This window comes from Brassica napus, chromosome C3 (assembly GCF_020379485.1).
Source record: "Brassica napus cultivar Da-Ae chromosome C3, Da-Ae, whole genome shotgun sequence".
NCBI classification, from domain to species: domain Eukaryota; kingdom Viridiplantae; phylum Streptophyta; class Magnoliopsida; order Brassicales; family Brassicaceae; genus Brassica; species Brassica napus.
The window spans coordinates 68444395-68469478 of NC_063446.1; the positions used below are offsets into that span (position 1 = coordinate 68444395).

The 25084-nt window shown below is 34.7% G+C and overlaps 6 protein-coding genes across 7 annotated transcripts; 2 read left to right on the plus strand and 4 right to left on the minus strand.

Moving 5' to 3' along the window:
- Nucleotides 1-981: 981 nt before the first annotated feature.
- Nucleotides 982-5977, minus strand: LOC106359781 (protein STABILIZED1-like). The gene has a single exon (XM_013799416.3). The coding sequence runs from the start codon at nucleotides 5109-5111 to the stop codon at nucleotides 2253-2255; it is 2859 nt and encodes a 952-aa protein (XP_013654870.2). The 5' UTR covers nucleotides 5112-5977; the 3' UTR covers nucleotides 982-2252.
- A 205-nt stretch (nucleotides 5978-6182) lies between these two features.
- LOC106359782 lies at nucleotides 6183-6936 on the minus strand. Its single transcript, XM_013799418.3, has 2 exons — nucleotides 6469-6936; nucleotides 6183-6391 (listed from the first exon to the last, which is right to left on the minus strand). Exons 1-2 carry the CDS (start codon nucleotides 6788-6790, stop codon nucleotides 6369-6371), a joined length of 345 nt encoding a protein of 114 aa, XP_013654872.1. The 5' UTR covers nucleotides 6791-6936; the 3' UTR covers nucleotides 6183-6368.
- Nucleotides 6937-11207: 4271 nt separating this feature from the next.
- LOC106360340 lies at nucleotides 11208-12417 on the minus strand. The gene is made up of 2 exons (XM_013799923.2): nucleotides 11332-12417; nucleotides 11208-11230 (listed from the first exon to the last, which is right to left on the minus strand). Exons 1-2 carry the CDS (start codon nucleotides 11654-11656, stop codon nucleotides 11208-11210), a joined length of 348 nt encoding a protein of 115 aa, XP_013655377.1. The 5' UTR covers nucleotides 11657-12417.
- Nucleotides 12418-12606: 189 nt separating this feature from the next.
- Nucleotides 12607-14210, minus strand: LOC106361097 (copper-transporting ATPase PAA1, chloroplastic). 2 transcript variants are annotated; one of them, XM_013800796.3, is made up of 5 exons: nucleotides 13708-14209; nucleotides 13549-13602; nucleotides 13293-13446; nucleotides 12939-13008; nucleotides 12607-12857 (listed from the first exon to the last, which is right to left on the minus strand). In XM_013800796.3, the coding sequence occupies exons 1-4, from the start codon at nucleotides 14086-14088 to the stop codon at nucleotides 12980-12982; spliced, it is 618 nt and encodes a 205-aa protein (XP_013656250.1). In that variant the 5' UTR covers nucleotides 14089-14209; the 3' UTR covers nucleotides 12607-12857; nucleotides 12939-12979. The 2 variants fall into 2 exon arrangements, with proteins under 2 accessions (XP_013656250.1, XP_048606373.1); XM_048750416.1 differs by lacking the exon at nucleotides 12939-13008 and having other exon boundaries at nucleotides 13708-14210.
- A 4166-nt stretch (nucleotides 14211-18376) lies between these two features.
- On the plus strand, nucleotides 18377-19713 carry LOC106358976 (transcription factor MYB54). The gene is made up of 2 exons (XM_013798749.3): nucleotides 18377-18737; nucleotides 18843-19713. The coding sequence occupies exons 1-2, from the start codon at nucleotides 18578-18580 to the stop codon at nucleotides 19436-19438; spliced, it is 756 nt and encodes a 251-aa protein (XP_013654203.1). The 5' UTR covers nucleotides 18377-18577; the 3' UTR covers nucleotides 19439-19713.
- Nucleotides 19714-20916: 1203 nt separating this feature from the next.
- LOC106361098 (BRASSINOSTEROID INSENSITIVE 1-associated receptor kinase 1) lies at nucleotides 20917-24609 on the plus strand. The gene is made up of 11 exons (XM_013800797.3): nucleotides 20917-21301; nucleotides 21431-21563; nucleotides 21630-21701; nucleotides 21787-21930; nucleotides 22052-22123; nucleotides 22215-22286; nucleotides 22366-22442; nucleotides 22520-22651; nucleotides 22722-23063; nucleotides 23603-23997; nucleotides 24085-24609. Exons 1-11 carry the CDS (start codon nucleotides 21229-21231, stop codon nucleotides 24406-24408), a joined length of 1836 nt encoding a protein of 611 aa, XP_013656251.2. The 5' UTR covers nucleotides 20917-21228; the 3' UTR covers nucleotides 24409-24609.
- The last annotated feature ends 475 nt before the right edge of the window (nucleotides 24610-25084 follow it).

Consider the following 25084-nt stretch of genomic DNA (forward strand, 5'->3'; position numbering starts at 1 on the left):
TCTGAACAGATAAGCCGAAAAATTAAAAATCTAAAAAATCCGGAAAATTGATCTGAATGTCTAAATTAATCACAAGTATAAACATTTGAAACATAAATATGTACTTCAAATATTCAATTTTATATTTATTTTGAAATGATAGCTAAAAATAAGTATTTAAATTTTAAATAAGTATCTTAAATATCCTATAGTATATAAATAAGTATTTACTTATTATCTTTTGCTTTTAAATTTTGGATTAACTTTGGATATAATCCGCTAACCATAGTAATATAATATAACCTGAATCCGAATGATATATGATTATTTTTTGGGTTTTATGATGTGATACAAATTAGAACCAAAACTGATGTATTATATCCTAATATTATTTGTGCTTATAATATGAAATTATTTTTTATATTTGTAAAACTTTTATTTCATTATAATACTAATTCAATATTATTATAATATAAATTAATTATATGGCGTTCAATCCGTCTCATACTTGATAATTTTTTAACATTTTATGAAATAGTTGCAAGTAACTATAATTGTAAATCATAATACATAATTTAATATACCATATAAACAAATAATATTAATGTCAACTAAATTTAGTATTGTATTTATCAAATTCAATTATATTAAATTATATTTTGATATTCTAATTTAATATTATATTGAATATAAAATTATTGATTATTTAAAATATTTATTTTAATATTTTGCATTAATAAATTGAAATATGTTGGAGACTGTATGAATATATGTTATTATTATGTATATGTAATTATTTCAATTTATAACTTATAAACCAGTCAGTAAATTGATTAAGTTATCTTATATATATGATTTACTGTAATAATTTATTAATGAAATGAATTATGTATATATATATATATATTATAGAAATTTTATTTCTTATTCGATAAATCAAAATGAATTAATATTCATATGTAATAAAATTAAAAATAATTAAAAATTTCATTATTTAAAATAAATATTAAAACAATAAATATCTATATTTTGAAATAAAAAATATATTAAAGATATTGTTAAAATGCAATATTATAAACGATACTCAATAATATCTTTTGATTTTAGTTTGAAAAATATTTAAATAATATGTTAAGATTATCTGTATATTTAATAATAACAAAATTTATTATATGCAAAACAATAAAAACTTAATAAATTAAAAGGTCTAACCTATACTATTTGTAAGTAAATAAAAAGTGTTTCTGTTTTAATAGTATGGATGAATTAGATGATAAAAACATGAATTAAAAATTTAAAACAAAGTGGCGTATTGAATTATGTATTTAAGATGATTTTAGTTGCACTAAAAAATTGCAATGATTTTTTTAAATCACTTCAAAATCTCATACATATAACTACGAAATTTAGATTTTTTATGTTTTAACCAATTTGTATGCGTGAGTCAGACGGACGGTACAGGCTTATCAAATTAAAAGAAAAAAGTTGGAGTTTAATTGGATAAGTTATGCGTGTGTGGTAAATCCGTAATTTTATAATCTTCTTCTTCCTTGACGCTGCAATTTTCCAGTAAACCTCCTTTCTTTTTCTTAATCACTTACATCTTTTTCACCGCTTTCTTCCTCAAATCTTTCGGATCTTTATAGATCTAACTAAAGTAAACCCATTTTTAATATCAAATGAAACGAAAAAGAAGTTTTATTCACAACCCTATTTAATAACTAAATAGGGCTGATTTACTGGCCGCCGCACGTATAATCTTCGGCCAGGCAGCCGCCTCGTCTGAGTTTTTGAGCATGAGTTTACCTAAAAGACTCTTTTAAAATACTTCATTATAATCTTCTCAAATCCATTATTTAAAATATTTTGAATATCCCGTAAATTTAAAGTACATTTTTTGAACATCAATAATTTTGAATTTTAAAAAAATATAAATACATTTTAACATAAATTTTGTTGTTAAAAAAGTTATTGTTTTAATAAAAACCACTTTAAATTTCACACTTAATACATCCCCAAAGTAAATAGTGTCATCGCAGTAGAAGGTCTCGTAGACCGTAGTGAATTCAAAATCATATAAAACTAATGACATAGTTAAACTTATACAGGCAAATTCAATGTTGATCAAAATAAGTTGAATATTTATTCAAAAAGAAAAACCTGATAAAGATTGCAAAACATCAAGGAGTTTAAAACCTGATAAAGCCTGCAAAGACAACAAGTAAGGGTTTTAATCATCAAGTTGGAGAAGAACGAAAAAAGCTTGAAGTAGTTTAAGTTAATATATGGTCTTCCCTGTTCAATGCAATAGAAACTTTCTTCAAGATAACTTCAACACTTTGGTGTGAATTCTCCAAAGCTTTGGAAACAGCTTGCCATTTCTCACCATGCTTTGGCTCAGAGACCACACATCTGTTCAAAACCTCCTTTTGCTTTTCCTCGGAGCCATGTTGAACCTCGAATTTGTAATACAGCGCCCAAAAATCTCCGTTATCCGGGTTAAGTTTCACGGTACGTTCAAAATATTTTCTAGCTTTATCCACTTTCTTTGCTCTCCAAAAGATTTTAGCAACCGATGCAGTAACATACGCTTCTTTAACACAATTCTTCTTTAACGCATCCTTGATCTTGATCTTCGGGAGAGGACACTGCGGAGCCATTTGAATATCAGTTGCTAAGAGGATACCACTTTTGGGAAGCTCTTGAAGTGCCTTTGACATTAACCTCTCTGCTTCTTTCTTATTTCCATGTCTGAGTTCAATACGAATCGCGGCTAACCAAAGCTCGTCTTCTTTCGGATACTTTTTTCTAGCGTTTGTGAGAATGACTCTAGCTTTGTTGAGTCCGTTCAGTTTCTTCTCTTCAAGATCAGCTAGTGAGAGACACAATGGTATACACTGAGGACAATGATTCAAACCAGACGAATAAACTCTCTTGGCTAGTACTAGATGGTTAAGCCTTTCTTCGAGCTGTCCAAGCATTAACCAAAGCTTAAAGAACTTCGGGAACCGCTTCACGCCTTGTTCGAGCAATCGTTTCTCTTCTTCGACGTTGCCTAATTCCCTCTCGAAAACCGCTGATTTCATCCATACTCTCCCGGTTCCTCCTCTTTCTCTTGCTTTCCCCAAAATCATCCTCGCTCTTTCAATTTCTTTATTCTCAAACTCAAGCTTGAAAGCAGCAAGCCAGATTTCCTCAGAGTTTGGAATCGCGGCATTAGCTTCTTGTAAAATAACCCGAGCCCCGGAAACATCTCCAGCTAGCCACTTCTCTTTAGCACCCATTAGCCAAAGAGCCTCAACTTGAGGCAAGTACAACACAGCTTTACGCAACACTGCGTCAAGAGACTCTCTACTCCCATGGCTTCTCTCAAGATCTGCCGCATGAATCCAAATACTCTTCTTAGTCAAGAAAACAGTAAGAGAATGCGCGTAAATCGCTCTTGCGGTCTCTATAGAACTTCTCTTCTCACATTCCTCTGCATCAGCAACCCAAGTTCTCTTCCTATCTTGTTCCTCAACGTTAAAACCAATAACATTCTCAATAATCGCCTTGCACGTCGCAACAGCTCCGGTTCTCTCACAGGCCTCAGCTTCTTCTATCCAGGTTTCCCGGTTAATAACAACGCCTTCACTCTGCAAAGCCTTCAAACCTTTCTCGATAATCGTTCCCACTTTATCGGTGTTCCCATTAGCTTCCTCCACCTTAGCTGCAGTAATCCAAATCCCGCGCTCTCTAGGAAGCTTTATCCTCGCTTTATTCAACAGTTTCTTCGTATTCTCATACGTTTCAAGCCTCGCAAGTGCTAACCACAGTTCTACATCCAAAGGACAACACTCCACAGCTCTATGAAGCAAAACAATCGCATCTTCTTCATTAACCATATCAACAAGAGTCTTCCATAACCTAACCGAATCCGGAACATTCTCCAAACCTCTCCGCAACACTAAACTCTTCTTCTCCTCCTCCAGCTCCGAAGCCTCTAACCATAGCTTCACAGAGTTCGGTATCTGCTTAACTCCTCTCGCAACCACCGCTTTCTTCTCCTCTGGTTTAGCCAATCTACAAGCTTCAATCCAAACATCCTCCTCTTTCGGACACTCGTCACATCCTCTCTGAATCTGAACCCTGGCGACTTTCAACTTCCCCGCCCTCTCTTCCAGCCTAGCAGCAGCAATCCAGCCGTTAGGATTCTTCGGGTTCGACATCGTTACACTCTTTAACAAAACTCGACTTCTATTGATATGAAACACATCAGCAACCTCCACTTCAAGATTCTTCAGCTCCGTCAAGTATCCTTTCGGATCAACAGAGGCTTTCCCCGAAAAAGAATCAGACAACTTATCAAGCTTCAAAGACAACAATGTGCCTCTTCCTTCACCTACAGCAGTCAAATCCAAGGCCTTATCCAAAATAACCGAATCAGGAACAGGCACAAAGCTCTCGAACCTCTTCTTCTTCTTCTTCTGACGCGAGTAATTCGCAGTTTCCGGGATACTATCCCATTCTTCAGCAGACACTGTATCTAGCTTCCTCTTCAAATCCGTAAACTGCTCGCAGATTTTCGGATTCGAAGCTCTGTAATTCTCGACTTCTTCTTTAAAATCTTTCCTTCTCGAATCAATAGCTTCCCATATCGCATCAGCTTCCTTGTCCTCCTCGTCGTATACGGAATCCGCGAACAATCCGGCGTCGTTCCCTTCGAATTCATCAAACTTGTGATGACTCTGACTCTCCTCCTCTTCAGCTTCGTTTCTCGACTTCCCTGGCGCACCAGCGGCTATACGAGCAGATCCGATATCGGATCGCGTTGTGAATCCGGTAGCTCCACGGCCCAAACCTGCGACGTAGTTCGCCGGAGGCTTTGAGTCGAGGAAATCGAGTCTTGCTCCGCCGCCGAGTAGAGGGATGTGGAGATATACCGTAGAGGAAGAACCGAATCCAAGATCCGATAACGTAACATCGGAATCGTCGTGAAGGTTAGCGTTTCGGAGAGAGAGGGAGTAACGAATGAGGGATTGAGGAAGATGAGTGCGTTGGTGAATCAATTGTGAGAAGGCGGAGATTGTGGTTGAATTAGGGTTCACGTTGATCGATAAGGTCTTCTCGTTCGGAATCGAGAAGAACACCATCTTTTGATTTTTTTACAAGAAGAATCAAATCGCACCAAGGGAAAGCCTATATATATATATATAGATAGAGAGCTCTTAAAAGACCTAAAAGCAAAATAAAATAAAATTCTAAAACGTGCTGGACAAGGAAACAAAATAATAAATAACCAAAAGCACCTGTATAAATAAATAAGGAACACAAATACGTTTCTAGTGAAATAGGCCGTAAATAAATAGGTCAAAACTCGACGTTTTATACTTATGCCTCGAGTATAAAGATTTGAGAAAAGTGAAAATACTTCACCGTGATTTTTTCTTATAAAAAAATCATTTTCTAAATTTTTATATCATAACGTGATACCTTTTTTTGTTATACTAATCAGACCATATTTATGGTTTTTACACCAGATCCAGATTTTAATTTCCGGAGAAAAAAATTTATTAAACAATTATGTAGATTACGGAAGAAAAACTTACAAGGAATCTTCAACATATATAGTACAAGTAAACCCGGTCAAGCGTGGATCTTCATAGGACGATTACGGTGATGCAATTAGATGTAGATCTTCATAGGACGATTACGGTGATGCAATTAGATGTAGATCTTCATAGGGCGGATAGTATTATCGGTTGTCGAACCGTCTATGTAATTTTTCTTATAATTGTAATATCCTAATAAATCAGCGTTAAAAAAAAAATCAGACCATATGTATAGTATTTTAAAAAAAACCTCACATTTTTTTTTCGCAACAATTACCACTTTGATAGAAACACATGACAGAAGCGAGTCGAACTAAACGTCACTATCTCAATGTTAACTTCTATAGAAGTAAGGACAAAGTCACGAACCAGTCATTATATATTTTTTTTTTTTCACTAACCAGTCATTATATTTAACCTTATTTTGGGTCTTTGATGGTAATTGATCGAACAGGGCTCAACGTTAAGTAGTAATTAATAATTGGAATACATATAGAAAATTAGTCAGCTAATTCAGTCTTTTTTCTTCTTAACCTATCTAGATCGGTCTTTTGTTTTTCAGTTTTCCTTATGAATCAAAAACAAAAACACACTTTAATGATCTGATTTCAATGCTCACAAACTCTTACCGTCTTATTATCTTCCAACCATGGCCTCCATTTTGATTTACATAAACTTATTACAAGACACAAATCCTGACATCACAATCATTTCTCGTCATTATTCAAACATTGATACATCTTATTATTTTTTTTATAGCAAATCCAAGTTCTGTTGGTATATATCCTTCGTCTTCAACTAAGCCGCCGGAATGGTGTAACCTAATAGATTCAAATTCAAATGATGACATACGGTTACAAATAATAAAAGTATTAAAGAAAGATAAAAGGCTACTTACTTCCACATTTATAACCAGATGGAATCTTCTTGCCACAAGAACGAGCAACGTAAACAACTTTATCCATATCAATATAGTTTGTAACATCCCTTGAAACGTAGCGGCAAGCACAGGGTACGTCGATAGGACGGATTAGAGCACAACAAGACCGAGACGGCGGCGGAGAATTTGGTCCGGCGTTGCTGACGTAGCGTTGACACTCATTCATCAGTCCCGACACGTTAGCTCCACAGAACTGAGCTGTCGCCACGTTGACATTGTCGGAACCGATCATGAAGAAAGCTATTGCTACAACCATGATAATTATCCTTCCACTTGCCATCTTTATTGTGTGTTGTTGTTTCTCTTTGTCAACGGTTTGTAATGAAATCTATGTTGTGAATGTTTGGTCTGACGATAGATTTGTATATATAGCATAACGTTAATGCTCTGCTTAGTTTTGTAGGAACATACTTTTGGTTAATAGTGGAGAGCACAAGGGGAGGGAGTGCTCTATTTTAATTGTTATCTTCATTTAATTGTCAAATATGATATCAAGTTATGGTGCGTTGTGTTGTTGTTGGTGGGAATTTTTCGTGGCAGTTTCTGAATGAGGTTCCAACTTATATAATGGAGTGGTTGATCTTGCGCGTAGTGTCATCATGAAAGTGTACGTGTCTCTAAGATACATCTGGTTTGGTTTAGTTTTATTTTTGAATCCAGCAGTATCCCGAATTGTAATATATGATATGTCACCAAAGTTTACTTATATTTTTCCGTCACACATCCGTTAAGTAATGGAAAAATAGGTGATCTATCGGAAAGTGATTCAAAATACCGTGCGAGTGATGCCAAAGCACGGAAAAATGTCATATGGTGATTACAAGATCAGTAAACAATAATTTCGAGTTTTGGAAATATTAATGCACCACCCGCTGGAATGGGATGAAGCCCACGTACCGAGAGAACAGACGTGCGTGGCCCATTAGCCGTGGAAGGTCGGATCGTTACAAAAAATTTCTCAAAGTATCAAGCCACTAGTCATTTAATCTTATTTTTGGGACTTTGATGGTAGATGATCGAACAAAACTCCAAGTTAAGTAATTGTAACTGGAATACTTTCTAGGGAATGAGATATATAATTCAGAATTTTGTTTCTTACTTCTCCGTAAGCAAAAACATAACGGCGCTATAATGATCTGACTGAATGCACACAAACTATTACCATCTTATTACCCTTCCAACCATGACCTACATTTTGATTTACATAAACTTATTACAAGACCCAAATCCTGTCATCGCAATCATTATCGTCATTATTCAAAAATAATACATCTTACTAAGCATTTTTTATAGGAAAATAAAAGTTAAATCGAACGGTAAGAATTTCTTTTTTATAACAATCTAATGGTCAAGTTTTAGTTTCATTTAAATATATGATGTCATCAGTAATCTAAACGGTGCTCTTAGCGTTTCGTTTTCGAATCATCGCTTTTCAAAAGACACAACCCCTTCTTCTTGTACCAAAAGACACAACCGCGTACCAAAAGACACAACCCTTCCAAAAGAAAATTTCTTAACAAATTTATATATTGTTTCTTTGTCACTTTGTCATGCCATTGTTCTTACTCCCTTTCATTTTTAATGTCCCACAGTTTTCGTTATGGAAACAAGTGTTTAAAAACGCAGCCGAGTTGACGTAAAATCGGCCGAGTCAGCGCTGCAAGAGAAGGTGATGATCGGTCATTCGGTTGGCCTAGGCGGTGCTCCGAGTTATAACCATGTCAACCCATGAGATATGAAAGGGCGGCGCGTAACTGTGAAAAATGAGTTGAAGAAAAAAAATTAAAATCCAACAGTCATATGATAGTCATGGGTTGATCAAACGCTGTGTCTCTCGGTTGGAGAGTGTCTCTGGTGGTGTTTCTTTTCGGAGGCCATGGTTTTCCATTGGAATATTTAAGTCGGCATAGGTATCACGTTTTAAACTCAGAAAAATCCAATGGCATCATAATTGGAATAGTTAAGAATTGTGAATTTACATTGTTTTCTCCATGCCTATTTGCAACTGCCTGTTTTGGATACGTGCTTAAAATTTCCAAGAGGATATAAAAACATTCATAAGAGATTTTATGTATATTATCCCACACAAACATATTTAATTGTTGGTTAGAGACAAACAAAAATGTTATAGAAACCTAAAATTTATATATGTTCAATATTCTTAACGAAATATTTTTGAAAGAAAAATCAAAAACACACAAAAAAACACATCATACAGTTTATTTTCTTTGTTTTAAGTCAGTTGCATCTAATTTTTGTTAACAACCACTTATTTATCAAAGTAGCAACTTTTGACACATGTCTTTTCAAAGGTGTCGTCGCTGGCCGTGAAATGGAAATCAGTATTCGTCGTACAAACGAAATTTAGACTATCTCACATTTTAATTTGAATGGATATTTCTTGGTTTACACATTTCTTACTTCGATCTTGAAATTACAAATGTTAACAATTTATTTCTTTGTTTAGCAGCACAAAATATATTTAATATTTAATTTTAAATTTGTAATGTTTTATGTTTTCCATCCAACCAGCTTTCTTTTATAAACCTCCTTTGTGTAAATCGAATATTGGTTTCATTTCAATAGCACTTAAAATAAGTGCAGTGAAATTAGCATTTTAATTCTGTATTAAAATTTTCCTTAACAGTATGTATTGATAAACAACATTTCATGTAAGATTAAAGTTTCCGGTGCACAAAAAAAGATTAAAGTATCCAGCAACATATACAATATCTTCTTTGTGTTTAGAAAGTGTGAAAATTATCTTAAATATATTACTTTATTTTGTTTGTTTTTCCAAATCCATAGTTCAAATTTAAGCAGGTACATTATGTAAGTGAACAAACTTTTTAATGAAATAAGTTACGATTTTAAAATAAATGATTAGATCTTAATTTTCCTCTAAATTCAGAAATGGGTTTTCTATAATTTTATTTTTCTACATTTTACATTCACAATTTAAGTTATCAAAATTTATTGTTTTAACTATATTATTCATTATGAAATGAAAAATATTAGACACAAAATATATTTTATAATAATTTTAAGATCAAAGTACTTTTATTAAAATACTGTTCTCAAGTTTTTTACAATATAATTGTTCTACATTTTTTAAAAAATTAATATATAATACTTTTCCATGATTTCGAGAGAATTTGGCTGGTTGGGATTGTGTAGGAGGACGTGAATTGAAATGCATCTTTTTGGTGACGAACTCTCTCTCCTCTCGTGTTATTCGTTTTCTGTAAATTTTAATTTCTTACTTTATCATCTAAAATATTTGTAACAAACCAATAAAAATGGTGTCAATAAAAATCAAGCGAAAAAAAACACTAATGAGCGGTGAAGATTGTATTACATATCTTAAATGTATTGAATTATGTTGAAAAGGTATATTCTAATACGCGTCACATTGTTTTCACTAAAAATAATGAAAAGAAAAAGTCAATATCTTATGAATTGGTATAGAAAAATATATTTGTGGTCAATCAACATTTAGATGAACATTGCTATTAAAGCTTTCATTCAGTTTTGCCAATACTATTTTTTTAAACGTAAAAAATTGATAGATATTAATTCCTACACAAGCTTTTTTATCATAAGATCTTTCTTAATCATATAATCATTATAAATGACTTTAGCGATGCAATTTTCATTATAATTTCTTTCATTACCATTAATTATAAATATTATATACTCCAATTATACATTAGCTTTGTAACAGATTCTTACAAGAAATATTGCAATTATTTTATCTTTTCAACTCTATTTTTTTTCAATTTGTATGACATATTCTCATTTAAATATTATAATGTCCAGTTATTTGAAAATTTTACCAAAAAAAATATTGAGAAAGTTTTAATCTCATTTTTACCCGATTGTTGCTATTGTGTGTTTCAGAAAAGCATATTTACTAGATGGTTATATATGAAAAAAAAATGTTAATAGATGTATAAGATATGATTTACATTCTACTTTCAACAAATATGTTTAAGACAATTCAGTCATTATCAACGTACAATTTTGTTTTGACATCCACTCATGCACAATTCAGTCATTATCAATGTTTGTATTTTATACCAATATTGACTGCTCACTAAATTAATATGTTCATCCTTATGTTGGTATGTTATGTAAAATTTGAACTTTAAGTATTACTGTAAAATGCCTTAAATATTATAAGATAATATTTATACAGTTGATCGTAAAATTCTTAATTATTTCAAAATTGCATATATTCATTTAGTCTTATTTACAATTATTTTTGGATACACCAGAATCCAGATCAGCTGTGTAGTTTTTCTCTATGATGTTAGTTCATTACGAAATTACAAATCCACTAAAATTTTATACTTGAAACATCTTATTAAAGGCACCATATTCTAGCAAAATTAGTATTTTAATTTTGGTGCCCAAATTTATAATAAATTAGTGGTTCTTTTCAAACATCGCAATAGAACAAATTAATTTTATCTTATTTGGCGATTATGTATCCTTTAATATATATTAGGTTTAACAGTAATTAAAAAGATTAAATATAAATTAAACCTTTTTATGTGTCATCATTTTCATTTCAAATATTTTATATAATTTTTATTTTTAATTGTATTTAAAATTTTGACGTCTTTTCCCCGCAAACTGCGGGGGTCTTTATCCTAGTTTTTTTAATAGCAAACTCAAGTTCCATTGGCATATATCTAAGCCGCCGGAATGGTGTAACCTAATAGATTCAAATCCAAATGATGACATACGGTTACAAATAAGAAACGAATCATAAGATTAATATAGTATGTTAATAAACTTGGTTCAAATAGTACTTACTTCCACATTTATAGCCAGATGGAATCTTCTTGCCACAAGAACGAGCAACGTAAATCAATTTGTCCATATCAAAATCGTTCGTAACATCCCTAGTAACGTAGCGACAACCACACGGTACATCTATAGGACGGATCAGAGCACAACAGGACCGAGACGGCGGCGGAGAATTTGGTCCGGCGTTGCTAACGTAACGTTGACACTCGTTCACCAGTCCCGACAGATTAGCTCCACAGAGCTGAGCTTTCGCCATGTTGACATTGTCGGAACCGATCATGAAGAAAGCTATTGCTACAACCATTACAGTTATCACCAGTGGCGGAGCCATACATTTTTTGTACTGGGGTCAAAAAAAAATCAAAAGCATAATGTATAAATGACCAAAAAAAAATTACAAATGTATTACTCCAAAAAAAACTAGAAATATATTCGACACTCACTCATAGCTTAAAATTTTTTTTTTTAAGTTTGTTTATTTTTAATGTTTCTATATTAAACTAACATTAACAATGTTTAAAATTACAAAATATGTTTAGTGATTTACTAAAGTTTTGTAATTATAGAAAAATAAGATTAAAACTAATATAAATCCAAAGTTTTAAAAATAAAAATATATTAGTTGTAATTAAATTTTGTCTTTAATGTTTTGTAATTATTTTTCTGGGGTCAAATTTATTTTTTTAATGGGGTCAATAAAAAAATTATACAAATTTTATCTAAAATTTTTTTGTACAAAAAAGAAGTGGGGTCAGCTGACCCCCCACCCACTAAGCTGCCTCCGCCCCTGGTTATCACTCCACTTCCCATCATTTCTTATTTCAACGGTTTGTAATGAAATCTATGGTGTGATTGTTTTGGTCTGGCGATAGATTTGTTTATATAGCACAAGGCGTTAATGCCATAGTTTTTTTAGTAACATCTTTTTGGTTAGCAGTGGAGAGCACAAGAGTAGGGAGTGCTCTATTTTAAGGGTTGGCACCATATTCCACCCTATACTAATGTCTTTCCTCCTATTTCACCCCAGACCTCTCTATTTTATATCTCAAAAAGTTTGGCTTCTTTACCAAACTATACAAACTTTTTTTTAATTTAAAAACATCAAATTTAATTAATCTAGTTATTAGCGTTTATTAAACCACTTTAGCTGTAGGTGTGCAATAGGTGATAAATGTAAGTGGAGGATATACTGCTCTTATGACACTCCTGAACAAGTGCTTTCTCTTCTCCATCTTTGATATGTACTCTTCTTCCATGTTCTTAAAATAGAAGATAGCTAAAGAAACACCAAACAACAGTATAAGATAACAAAGACGGTCCTCAGGTGACACCACTAATTGTTTTGTTATAGAACAAGATTATGCTGTCTGGTCCAGAGAAGGAATGACATCAATGGAAAACATAAGATAAATACATGGCCTTATGATAACCAATAAACCAATATATCACAAAGGAGACCGACAACAAATTACCACAAGAACCAGAAACTTATGTTCACAATCCATTCCTCACTAGCAATTGCTCTTAATCATCTGTTAAAAGGAAAAGTAAGTTAACACACTTAATCAGCTGCTCGAATCCGCAATTAACAATTATCACACACGGAACATTACCATATCTTTAGTGATTGCTGCTGGCGAAATTTTTCATACTGTCAAGGTGCAATATCTTCAGGAATTTCCTCTATCCAACCAAGGATTCACGAAAATATAATGAGACTTGTGTTTTTCACTTCCAATCAATTAGCATTATTGAAAAAATAAATCTTGATTAAGGCCCTATGTTTCCAAAGAAAATTAATAAGAGGCTAAACCAATTCACAGGACTATACTATAGTTCAACTGGTATTAATCTTTGTATCATGCAGTCATCTTAGTAGCTAACTAAATGTTCATCTCTGGACTATCCTGATTGATTCCAAATGAACCTTATCCCTAGAATTAACAGAGACTGATGCACCGTCTCACCTCGAGGAGTGGACTGAAAACCACAGTTGGTGAGATGATTAGCAAGGGTCTCGCCTAAAGTCTTCTGCCAATCAGTTACACTTCTGGCTTCCGGTACAGGCCACACTATTGCTGTCTCGGTGGTGAGGTTAACACTAGCAGAAGCAACTTGCGGCTATATAGCATAGAAAAGTTTTAGCTTATCTGAATCAAAATAATCAGACAAGCATTTTCTACAGACCATAAAAACACGAGTTTGGTCTTATTAAAGGCTTACTTGGCTTTCCAGGATCTTCTTCACACTTGCTGAACAACCACCACATGTCATCCCCTTCAATTCATAGACCATTCGATGTAAAACATAACAGTTAAGTGAATATATAATCATCAATCATTAAGAGAAAGAGACAGTGAGAGAGAGAGAGAGTAAACATACTCCGACATTGAGAACAATGATGTCTGAAGACGGAACAGAGACGCCGCCATCACCTGCTCCAGCACCCAATTTCGACTTTGAATCACCACTATCCGATCCTCCCCCGCCTCCACCGCCGCTTCCGCCGCTATACCCGCCGAATCCAGCACCGCCGCCACTGAAGGACGGAGATGAGCTGGAAAAACATTGCAAACGGCGTCGGTTCACCGGCACAACAGCAGCTCCCAAGCCACCAAGACGGCGAGCGAGCAATAGAGTATGGACGTGTCTGGCGCCGGAATTGTGACTGTTAGAGATAGTGATGAGAGGCAATGAAGGACCAGCTGTTCTGGCCGTCGTTGTTGCCGAGACGATTGAAAAAGCGGCGAGTGTAGACTCCATGGAAGTGGTTCCTGAGATTCTCGTTATCTTTTTATTTACTCCACGTTCACGGGCCTGTCTTTGTTTTTAGTTTACTTCTTCTAGATGAGTTGTGTCAGGTCTGAAACTTGTCTAACAGACTCTTGTTTTCGTACCACTTGTTTTGGTTTGTCAAAGTATACTATGTGGCCCTTGGATTTACACCCGAACCAACCAGCCAAACCTAACCAAATTTTTTGGTTTTCAGTTTAAAACCGGTTATGAGTTCGGTAAAGTTTTGAAAAAAAAATCAGTTTTTGATTTGGTTCGGTAGTCGGTTGAATCCGGTTTTCCAAACAAAATTAAGCATTTTTTAAAATAACTTCGAACCGAAAACAATCAAACTAACCAAAAACCAAACTAAATTAACCGAAAAATAGAAACCTACCACAAAATTAACTGATTCTTTCCTGAAAATTTACCAAATTTAACCACAAAAAATTGGCTGGTTTCGGATAATTATTTGAAAGACCAAAATTAATCAAACCGGATTTTTTTTTGTCAGTTCGGTGAGATTATAGTGGAACCAAACAAATCAAAAGCGAAAATAGACGATCCAAATAAACCAAAAGAAAAAAAGTCGAAACCGCAGGCCTACCTATGACTATGACTATGCCGTTACAAATTTTAACTGATTTACCGGTTTATTAAGTCAGGCCACCTCATATTATTACCCAACACACAAAAAGAAAACAACAGTGTATGCTAGGGGTGGGCGTTCGGGTTCGGATCTGGTATTTCGGATTTTCGGGTATTTCGGTATAGAGGTATGGAACCCGTTCGGGTATTTCTGTACTTCGGATCGGGTTCAGATATTTTTAGTTCGGGTTTGGTTATTTTTGATCGGGTTCGGATATTTAGATTTTAAAAAATAATTTAAATTTTTCATATCTCAAATTTCTTGTATTTAAAAATATAACTTTCATTTAACTATTTTTTTATTTTTAATAGATTGAATGGTTAATAGATTTCGACATAACATTTTGAAACTAAAATAGACATTAATTTGGTTATTGTTTTTAAATTTTGGATGTAACTTTTTGTTAATTCTTGAAATATAAATTTTGACATGCATTTTAAGTGAGTAGCAAATCATTTTCTCCGTAATTCTATGTATATCATATGAACTTAAAGTATGTGTAGTATCAATATAAATATTTTATATAAAATGAGAGATGTAAACTAGAAATATATGGTTAATTATACATATGTTCGGTTATCTTCGGATATCCATTCGGATTCGGATATTACCCGTTCGGGTTCGGATATCCAATCTCTCCTAGTTCAATACCCGTTCGGATATCTTGCTACTTCGGTTCGGATTTCGGTTTGGGTTTTTTGGATCGGGTTCGGGTGTGGCTTCGGATATCGGGTAAAGTGAACAACATCATTGTTCTAGTGATCAATGAAATCTGGACGAGGTCCCAGGGTTGTAGGAACCCCGTTAACAAACTTAGTGTATCATTTACTTTCTGCTCTATAATTTTGACTCATCCGCACTTACAATTGGTATCAGAGCGGGGCTCGGTAGAGTTTACGACTAGTTCGAATAGATCAGGATGAGTGACAGAAACTGCGTCAGAAAGTATGACAGAGTTTGCATCAAGATTGATGGAGAGAGTCAAGTTTCCTTTCAAGAAGAGTTTTATGGCGTTCACTACTCTGGATTCTTAGTTCTGAGAAGAAGTCTGCGGCATGATCTATGTCATCTTCTGTGTCAGAGTCTACACGTGGAGGTGATGATGTTGATGGAATATTTGGTCATTATGGAGATGGTGGAATGAGTTTTTATCCTCAATATGGAGGATAGCGATCATCTTCATGTAGTTTTTGACCATGATGTGACTCAAAAGAGGAGATTGAAGATGTTGCTTCATGCTTGGGTTGTTGAGTTCACATGCATAGTCAAAAAGGGGGATATTGTAGATGATATTTCCAGAGAGGTTTTGATGTAGTTCATGATGTACATCAGAAGGTGTGTCAAGACGTACGGCAGGACGTCGAGTGGAGAAGTTTCTTACAAGGAGATTGTCTAAGGTGATTGCGTGTGTAAGTGGAGATTAGAAAAGGAAAGAGAATATATTGTTGTTGACAAATGACGTTTTCCATTAAGCAAAGAGACTTTGCTTGGAGAAGAAGTGTTACTTGGAGAGGAATATGAAGTTTCCTTATATGGGAATGAAAGTTCATTAAGGTGCATTTAATGAACTTGGAGAGCAAGTCTACGGTTTATATATAAGGAGGGACGTGCCCTTATGAGAAAGACAGCACCCAGAGTGAAAAGAGAGAGAGAATTTTCATGAAGTGTTGAGTGTTGACCTACGGTCTGACGTAGTGTCCGATGGAGTCTGATGTGGACTTAGTTTGGTGGCATTGGAGTTGGCGCTTTGTGTGGTAGAGTTAGCCATTGTGTGTAGCTCTTGTGAGCTTTGTGTGTGCTTGGGTGATCAAGCATTTTGGTGTGTCCGTTGAGGTGTGGTGACCAAGCTGTGCGTTGGTGTGACGTGCTCGTTGATATATGTGGTGTGCATCTGGTGTTGACGTATTCAGTGACGTACTTGGTGAAGTACTCGGTGACGTACTTAGTGAAGTACATGGTGATGTACCTTCCGAGAGGTGGTAGGTTGAAGCCTTGACTCAGGGGAAGTTTAGCAAAGAAGGTTTCATTGATGAGGTCTGGAAAGATTGCAGCTGTGTGAATACAGTGAGCTCTGGTGCGGCCGGATGGGATCTATGCCTGCGTGCTTGATTTCTAATCTTCATAGATATCTATCTAGAAAAGGGCGTATCAAGAGGTTTGTGTCTGATGTATACGTTAGTAAATAATGATGTATTTGCATTCTTTTTCTAGTGATCAATGAAATCTGGACGAGGTCCCAAGGATGTAGGAAACGAACCCCGGTAACAAACTCAGTGTATCTTTTACTTTTTGCTTTATATTTCTGACTTATCCGCACTTACAGTAAGGTGTCCAATACAAGCGGCCCTCGGTAAAATCATCCTGATTCAGATTCATGTGAGTATATCATAGCTCTGAGCCTCTGAAGTTTCAGTTTCTACTGAATTACAACGCATACATTTCACAAATACACTGGTTCTCAACTTGGGGTCCACAATGCGTCACAAAATACAAACTTGGTTCAGACCGCATCATGCCACATTGAGAATCTGAACATCGTACGTGTTTAATTATCTATATATTATGTTATAATCGTAACATCTCAAAAGACACATCAAACTATCTATAAGCAAAATACCGAAAGCAATGGTATACCAGATGGAAGCATCTAATCTCAAAAAAGTTGTAGTATACATAGAGAGGCAATGAAAGCTGGAAAAGTTAATGAGCTTTTGTAAACGGTTATATAATTAAACTAACATATATACATGAATTTATAGAAAGTTGTGTGCCCCCTATTTTGACCATACTCATTTACTTGGTCAAAGTGAGATACTAGAACAATACTCCCTCTGGATTTAATTGTATGATGTTTAAGGTTTTACACACATTTTAAGAAACAATAAATACACTATTTTACTGGTTACTTTTTGGTTATATCAATAAAGTTTCACCATTCATAATTTAACTTTTTAATTTATGTTTAAATTTTAAAACTAAATGCATTAATTATATCTCAAAACATCACACATTTGTATACAAGATAAAAAGATGAAACATCATACATTCGTATCCGGAGGGAGTATATCTTTTAAGATGGCACTCAACATGTGACATCTAACTCGGTTTCAAATCTGTGTGCATGTATGTATGAGTTGTGGATAAGAAGAAAAAATTATGGTAAAACTTCAAAGTTTTAAAGTTAGCCTCTTTTACTTTTAATTTTTTTTAATAAGGCATGTGATTTGTTTTTTTATAATCTATTTAAAGCTACTTGCATCTTCGAAACTACGAATGATTCCGCTATTTGTAATCAGAAGAATAAGATGGAATCCAACCAAATAAAACATATTTTGGAAAAATAATAAGAACGAAAAATTTGTTATGAAAATTAGATACATTTTACCAAGAGCTCTTGGTCTAGTGGTAATGGAACTCCAGCTGGAGTGCCCGCCTTGGGTTCGAGTCGCCTTAGCCACCTTTCCGCCTATAACCGTGCGTGCCCGGATGGAAGGTCTCGTGGGGATTAGTCTGGATTTACCGCCTGGGATCCCCCACGGATATCAAAAAAAAAAAAAAAAAAAAAATTAGATACATTAGAGATGAGAATAATAAGCATACTATATAAAAATGAGAGGGTGTCTTGTAAAAAGAATAAAAGTGACTTATCATCTATAACCCTAAAGAAGAGAAGAGAACCAATACCAACCCTCTCTTTTATATTCCTTTTATTTTTCTTTCTTATGTCTTATTTTTCATCATTTTTATCATTTCACCTTAGACTAATCTATCTTATTCATCTTTCCTCAACAATTGCTCGGTTTGATGTAGGTGGAGATAGAGATTGCATCCATGGAAATGTCTAGAGGAAGCAATAGTTTTGACAATAAGCAAATAAGTTGTCAGAGAGGTCACTGGAGACCTATCGAAGACGATCATCTCCGGCAACTCGTGGAACAATATGGTCCCAAGAACTGGAATTTCATTGCTCAACATCTCTATGGAAGATCAGGTAATAAATTCATATCTTCATCTTTTTCATATATGTATTTTCTAATGAAAATTTTAGTAGATCTATGTGTTTTTGTAAATAATTGAGAGTGGTATCGATTCATAGGGAAAAGCTGTAGATTGAGATGGTACAATCAACTCGATCCAAACATCACCAAGAAACCTTTCACAGAGGAAGAAGAAGAGAGACTTCTCCAAGCTCATCGGTTCCAGGGGAATCGTTGGGCATCCATTGCCCGATTATTCCCTGGGAGGACGGATAACGCTGTCAAGAATCATTTCCATGTCATCATGGCAAGACGCAAACGTGAAAGCTCTTCTTCCACGGCCACTTCTACGTTCAACCAAAGTTGGCATAATATTTTGAGCCATAGTTCTAGTCTTACAAGGCTAGATAGGTCCCAGTTTGGGTTATGGACGTATCAAAAGGACAAGAGTCGCGGTCTCTGGCCTTACACTTTTGTTCCAGCACCTAAAGATGGTCAGTTTGGATCATCATCTATCTCAAGTTTACACAAAGACATTTATCCTGAGAGAATAAAGTCTAAAGAGTTGGTGGATCATCACAATTACGAATTTCAGGCAGCTACACCAGATCATAAGAAAAACTCAATAAGTGAAGATGGACCATCCATGGGAGATAATGGTGGGAAGAAAAATGTTACTTTCATTGATTTTCTTGGAGTTGGATTACTTTCTTAGGATATAATGTCACAATTCAGTGATCTTAAGGGTATCTATCGTTAGGGTTAGGTATTATTTTCAGCCTTTTGTTTCCTTAAAATCTCATATGAAAATCAGTTACAACTCTCGTTTTCCATCCATCCATGTATACATAATTACATATCATTTATTAGGTGTCTCTTTATAGATGTATATCACATGCACTTGAATTGGTATATACACAAACATGTATCGTTAGTATAATGCACGGTTTGATTTTCGTACTGATTCATGTAATAAATCTGTATTTGCATATTATAGGGCGTATTTATACACAAGGATATATGCAAGTCTACTAATTTTATATATTACCAAATTGCTAATTAATGTATTAGAACTTGTAAAGCTTGAAATTTGTGTATCTAAATGGGAGCTTGTATTAGAAAGCATGTTTTATATGATATTTATAATGCGTTAGTTACATTAAGATCGTCACTAGCTACGTACACACATATTTGCATGGTTCTGGAGAAATGGATTAATCGTTTTCTTCTAGCTGGCTTTACGGACGTGCTTAAGACCAAAAATCTATATTAGTTATTTGATCACATAGTTTTTGCGACTGTGTGAAACAATATATAATTTGCAAAAAGCATAATATTAAAATTACACAAGTTATATGAATTCAATAGTATTTGAGTGAGACATATCACATATACTGCTTAATCTTTTAAAGCTAGAAACTTTAGTCATCTACAAACAAAAAACTCACAAAACTATACTTTGTTATACTATGTTACCCAAACCAAACCATGTAAAACGTCTTTTTTAATTATGATTGAATTATCTTTCTTCATATCATTAGACACACACAGGAGACAGAGAAAAAATATTTATTTTTCGTCCATTCGTAGCTTAAGCTTTGCACACCATATTTTTGTTGTTTCAGTATTTTAAAATGTATATATACACTAAAAACGTAAGCAGTGCAATATTAAGTTTGTTTTATATGCGTCTATTTTCTTTTTTTTTTTTGATCAAAGCGTCTATTTTCTTAGATATCATTTTTTCCTTGTCAGATATTTGTACTTGCAAACTATAAATCTAAGTTTTTTATTTGTTTCATTTTTTGATATTTCTAGATAATATCCAAATAGCTACACTAGTTTTATCTAGAGCCCACAAAACAAAAAGAGCCTCTACAAACTGAGCTGGGCCAATTTGGACTCACCCTTTAAACCTAGACATGTCTTTAACAAAATGTTATGATATTAATGATAAATAAATTAATAACGAATGGTATCACACCATTCACCATCACGCTTCTTATCATCATATGAGCATCCCCAGTTGAAGTCGTGCGCGTTTGACTTTGACCAGCTAAAAAGAGCTTGAAATGCTCCACGTCATCAAAACTTTTGTCGTTTTCCTCGTTTTGCATTAAATGTCATTTTTAATTTCACTGTACCAACTCAGACAAGTATAAAACTCTTTGGCTTTGTCTTCTTTCACATTTACTTTTTTTTTCTTGTAATAATCTCTTTTTTTTTTTTAATTATTCGTTCTTCTTCCAATAACTTGTTTCTATCATCTTCCTTGTTTCGTTTTCTCTCAAATCTTAAATCCTCCGGTTTAGTAGTCAACGGTCAGCGATCTCGGCGTTTTCAAATCGGAAACACATAGCTCTGAGAGACTATTTGGTTATCGATTTGGGTTGGTCTTCTCTTCAAATTATAGTCAACGGTTGAAAACGCGTCAAGGGCTTTTGTCATTGATTCGAGATTCTATGAAGGAGAGTTGTTCTAGGGTTCGTTTTTAATCTGCGAGGAATGATGAAACCTAGCTTCTTGTGGCTTCTTCTTGTTTTCGATTTGGTTCTCAGAGTAGCTGGCAACGCCGAAGGTCTGCTTCTCTTCGATTATTTATTGTATAAGCAGAGTTTTCTATTTGACTTGAATTACGTTGTGTAATTAATTGATTGCAAAGGTTTGAAAAGTGTTTTTTGATTCTTTCTTTTGGTTTAAACCGCAGGTGATGCTTTGAGTGCACTGAAGAACAGTTTAGCAGACCCTAACAAGGTGCTCCAGAGTTGGGATGCTACACTTGTTACTCCCTGTACATGGTTTCATGTTACTTGCAATAGTGAAAATAGTGTCACACGTGTGTAAGTTTCTTTCTTTCTGTCTCTGGCGCCAAGAATGTTGCCTATTAAGAATTCTTCTTTGCTCAGTGACCTTGGGAATGCGGATCTATCTGGTCAGCTAGTAATGCAGCTTGGTCAGCTCCCAAACTTGCAGTACTTGTAAGTTCATCTCTTCCTAAACATGATATCTAGGTGAAGTAGCTTTTATAACTTTTGTAATATGGAAGAAAGTGTAATGATACAGGGAGCTTTATAGCAATAACATTACTGGGACAATCCCAGAGCAGCTTGGAAACTTGACGGAATTGGTGAGCTTGGATCTTTACTTGAACAATCTAAGCGGTCCCATCCCAAAATCTCTTGGCCGACTACAGAAACTCCGTTTCTTGTATGCAACCCCCCACTCTTCTCTTACTACTATTTTTTTTAATAAGCAGCCTAACTATTGTCTTCAGTTTCCTTGAAAAGCTATTCCTACTTGTTAATGGTCTTTTGATATTGGTGTTTAGGCGTCTTAATAACAATAGCTTATCTGGAGAAATCCCAAGGTCTTTGACTGGTGTCTTGTCGCTACAAGTTCTGTGAGTGTACCTTTTGTCTCTCTCTCTCCCTAATACCTTTGTGTTCATGTTTCTGATTATTGTTTGGTATTAACTTTATTTTGAAATGCAGGGATCTCTCAAACAATCCTCTCACTGGAGATATTCCTGTTAATGGTTCCTTTTCACTTTTCACACCTATCAGGTTTAGTTTCTTTCTCCTAATTTTAAATCTTTGTGGACATGTCAGAACAGTTGTTTAATTATTTGAAAGATATCTGCAGTTTTGCCAACACCAATTTGACTCCACTTCCTGCATCTCCGCCGCCTCCCATCTCTCCTACACCGCCATCACCTGCAGGTTTTTTTTTTGTTTTGTCTATGTCTACTTATTAAGAAAAACATTCAAAGACTAAGTTGTTCGTATCATACTTGCAGGGAGTAATAGAATCACTGGAGCAATTGCTGGAGGAGTTGCTGCAGGTGCTGCACTTTTGTTCGCTGTTCCTGCCATTGCACTTGCTCTCTGGCGTAGGAAAAAGCCACAGGACCATTTCTTTGATGTACCAGGTTAGTGAAACTTTCATAGCCTGTTTTTCTCATTGACACTACTTTGGCTGAGTTTTTGTTTTTGTTACAGCCGAAGAGGACCCAGAGGTTCATTTAGGTCAACTCAAGAGGTTTTCATTGCGTGAACTACAAGTTGCTTCTGATAATTTCAGCAATAGGAACATATTGGGTAGAGGTGGTTTTGGTAAAGTTTATAAAGGAAGATTAGCTGATAGCACTTTAGTGGCGATTAAAAGACTGAAAGAGGAGCGCACCCAAGGTGGTGAACTGCAGTTCCAGACCGAGGTTGAGATGATTAGCATGGCTGTTCATAGGAACTTGCTTCGGCTCCGTGGTTTTTGCATGACTCCAACAGAGAGATTGCTTGTTTATCCTTACATGGCTAATGGAAGTGTTGCATCCTGTTTAAGAGGTAACTCTCTCATCTTGTAGCTTATTCCTTGTCCTCCTAATTGCTGCAAGGAAATACCTAAAAGTTCGTTTAGGACCGGTTATGAGATTTTGGAGGTTACATGCAATTTAGTAAGAATTTTAATTTAAAAAATTTAAACAATTTTGGTACCTGTTCTGAGATTTTGAGGTTACATGCAATTTAGTAAGAATTTTAATTTAAAATTTTAAACAATTTTGGAACGTTTATGAGATTTTGAGGGTTTTATGCAATTTAGTAAGAATTATTTTTAAAAAATTTAAACAATTTTGGTACCTGTTCTGAGATTTTGAGGTTACATGCAATTTAGTAAGAATTTTAATTTAAAATTTTAAACAATTTTGGAACGTTTATGAGATTTTGAGGGTTTTATGCAATTTAGTAAGAATTATTTTTTAAAAATAAACAATTTTGATATCGGTTCTGAGAATTTGGGGGTTGCATGCAATTTAGTAAGAATTGTTTCACTTGTATACGTTTTGATCTGCTAGTAATGTGTTATTCTCTTATCTTGTCCTTAGACCGTCCAGAGTCCCAGCCAGCACTTGATTGGCCAAAGAGACAGGGTATTGCGTTAGGATCAGCAAGGGGGCTTGCATATTTACATGACCATTGTGACCCAAAGATCATTCATAGAGATGTGAAAGCTGCAAATATATTGTTGGACGAAGACTTTGAAGCCGTGGTCGGAGATTTTGGGCTTGCAAAACTCATGGACTACAAAGACACACATGTAACAACCGCAGTGCGTGGTACGATTGGTCATATAGCACCTGAGTATCTTTCCACTGGAAAATCATCCGAGAAAACAGATGTGTTTGGTTATGGAGTCATGCTTCTTGAGCTCATTACTGGACAAAGAGCTTTTGATCTTGCTCGCCTCGCCAATGACGATGATGTCATGTTACTAGACTGGGTATCTATATATTATGTGTTTCCTCCCACTTGTATAGTTGCTTATATTCGTGTCAGTTATAAGTGTTTGTTTTGTACTATTAAACAGGTGAAAGGGTTGTTGAAAGAGAAGAAGTTGGAAGCTCTAGTAGATGTTGATCTTCAGGGTAATTACATAGACGAAGAAGTGGAGAAGCTAATACAAGTGGCTTTGCTATGTACTCAGAGCTCACCAATGGAAAGACCCAAAATGTCTGAAGTTGTGAGAATGCTTGAAGGAGATGGTTTAGCTGAGAGATGGGAAGAGTGGCAGAAGGAGGAAATGTTCAGACAAGATTTTAATTACCAAAATTATAATCAACCAAACACTGCTTGGCTCATCGGTGATTCCACTTCCCACATAGAAAACGATTATCCTTCGGGTCCAAGATAAGATTCCTAACACGAATGCTTTTTCTCTGTCTTTATTTTTCTTCTTATGTATTTATTGAGGGTTTAGTTTATGCTGATCCATATTATTGAGTTCTTTAAGCGAGTACATGTATGAAGATTCTGGTGGGGTTTGTAAGTTGTAATGTTTACGTGAAAAGGGACTTGAATATTTGAAAGCTAAAAACTGAACAAGTTTATAATCTCTGGCCACTATGTCTCTCCCAAAGCCTAATAAGTGAAAGCTCTAGGAAACACACTAGCATAGATAAAGCGTACGGATAGATGTCAACGTATATACACATGCATGCAACAACCAAACAGTTAAGTTATTTTTTTAACACTGAGTAATATATTATATCTTTCGTATAATCTCTAACTCTATTAAACAGTTATAAAGTTATTTAATTAAAGATCACGTAACAGTCCTAGCTAGATAATTTATTAATCAAAAATAAAATGTACGATCGATATGTATCATGTATGTTTTTTTTGTTAGTCCACTTCCGAGCTTTAGTCAATATAATTTTCCGTACCCTAGAGTCAGCCTTTAGATATTTCGATCTAGAGAATAACTTTCCGTACCAAAGGTGGTTTGAACCCAGGGCACATATAAGACTTCTCCATCTTTTCTAAACCAGTTCCAACTTCCAATGTACGCAGAGGTTTCACCGCAAACG

What these genes read in the sequence shown, in the direction of transcription:
- LOC106359781 (XM_013799416.3), bottom strand. Translation starts at nt 5,111, where the DNA reads ATGGTGTTCTTCTCGATTCCGAACGAGAAGACCTTATCGATCAACGTG.
- LOC106359782 (XM_013799418.3), bottom strand. Translation starts at nt 6,790, where the DNA reads ATGGCAAGTGGAAGGATAATTATCATGGTTGTAGCAATAGCTTTCTTC. An exon ending in ATCTGGTTATAAATGTGGAA is followed by an intron (nt 6,392 to 6,468) that starts GTAAGTAGCCTT and finishes TGAATCTATTAG; the next exon opens with GTTACACCATTCCGGCGGCT.
- LOC106360340 (XM_013799923.2), bottom strand. Translation starts at nt 11,656, where the DNA reads ATGGCTCCGCCACTGGTGATAACTGTAATGGTTGTAGCAATAGCTTTC. An exon ending in ATCTGGCTATAAATGTGGAA is followed by an intron (nt 11,231 to 11,331) that starts GTAAGTACTATT and finishes TGAATCTATTAG; the next exon opens with GTTACACCATTCCGGCGGCT.
- LOC106361097 (XM_013800796.3), bottom strand. Translation starts at nt 14,088, where the DNA reads ATGGAGTCTACACTCGCCGCTTTTTCAATCGTCTCGGCAACAACGACG. An exon ending in TCATTGTTCTCAATGTCGGA is followed by an intron (nt 13,603 to 13,707) that starts GTATGTTTACTC and finishes TATGAATTGAAG; the next exon opens with GGGATGACATGTGGTGGTTG. An exon ending in TTTTCAGTCCACTCCTCGAG is followed by an intron (nt 13,009 to 13,292) that starts GTGAGACGGTGC and finishes TTGGTTGGATAG; the next exon opens with AGGAAATTCCTGAAGATATT.
- LOC106358976 (XM_013798749.3), top strand. Translation starts at nt 18,578, where the DNA reads ATGGAAATGTCTAGAGGAAGCAATAGTTTTGACAATAAGCAAATAAGT. An exon ending in ACATCTCTATGGAAGATCAG is followed by an intron (nt 18,738 to 18,842) that starts GTAATAAATTCA and finishes ATCGATTCATAG; the next exon opens with GGAAAAGCTGTAGATTGAGA.
- LOC106361098 (XM_013800797.3), top strand. Translation starts at nt 21,229, where the DNA reads ATGATGAAACCTAGCTTCTTGTGGCTTCTTCTTGTTTTCGATTTGGTT. An exon ending in GAAAATAGTGTCACACGTGT is followed by an intron (nt 21,564 to 21,629) that starts GTAAGTTTCTTT and finishes TTCTTTGCTCAG; the next exon opens with TGACCTTGGGAATGCGGATC. An exon ending in CTCCCAAACTTGCAGTACTT is followed by an intron (nt 21,702 to 21,786) that starts GTAAGTTCATCT and finishes GTAATGATACAG; the next exon opens with GGAGCTTTATAGCAATAACA.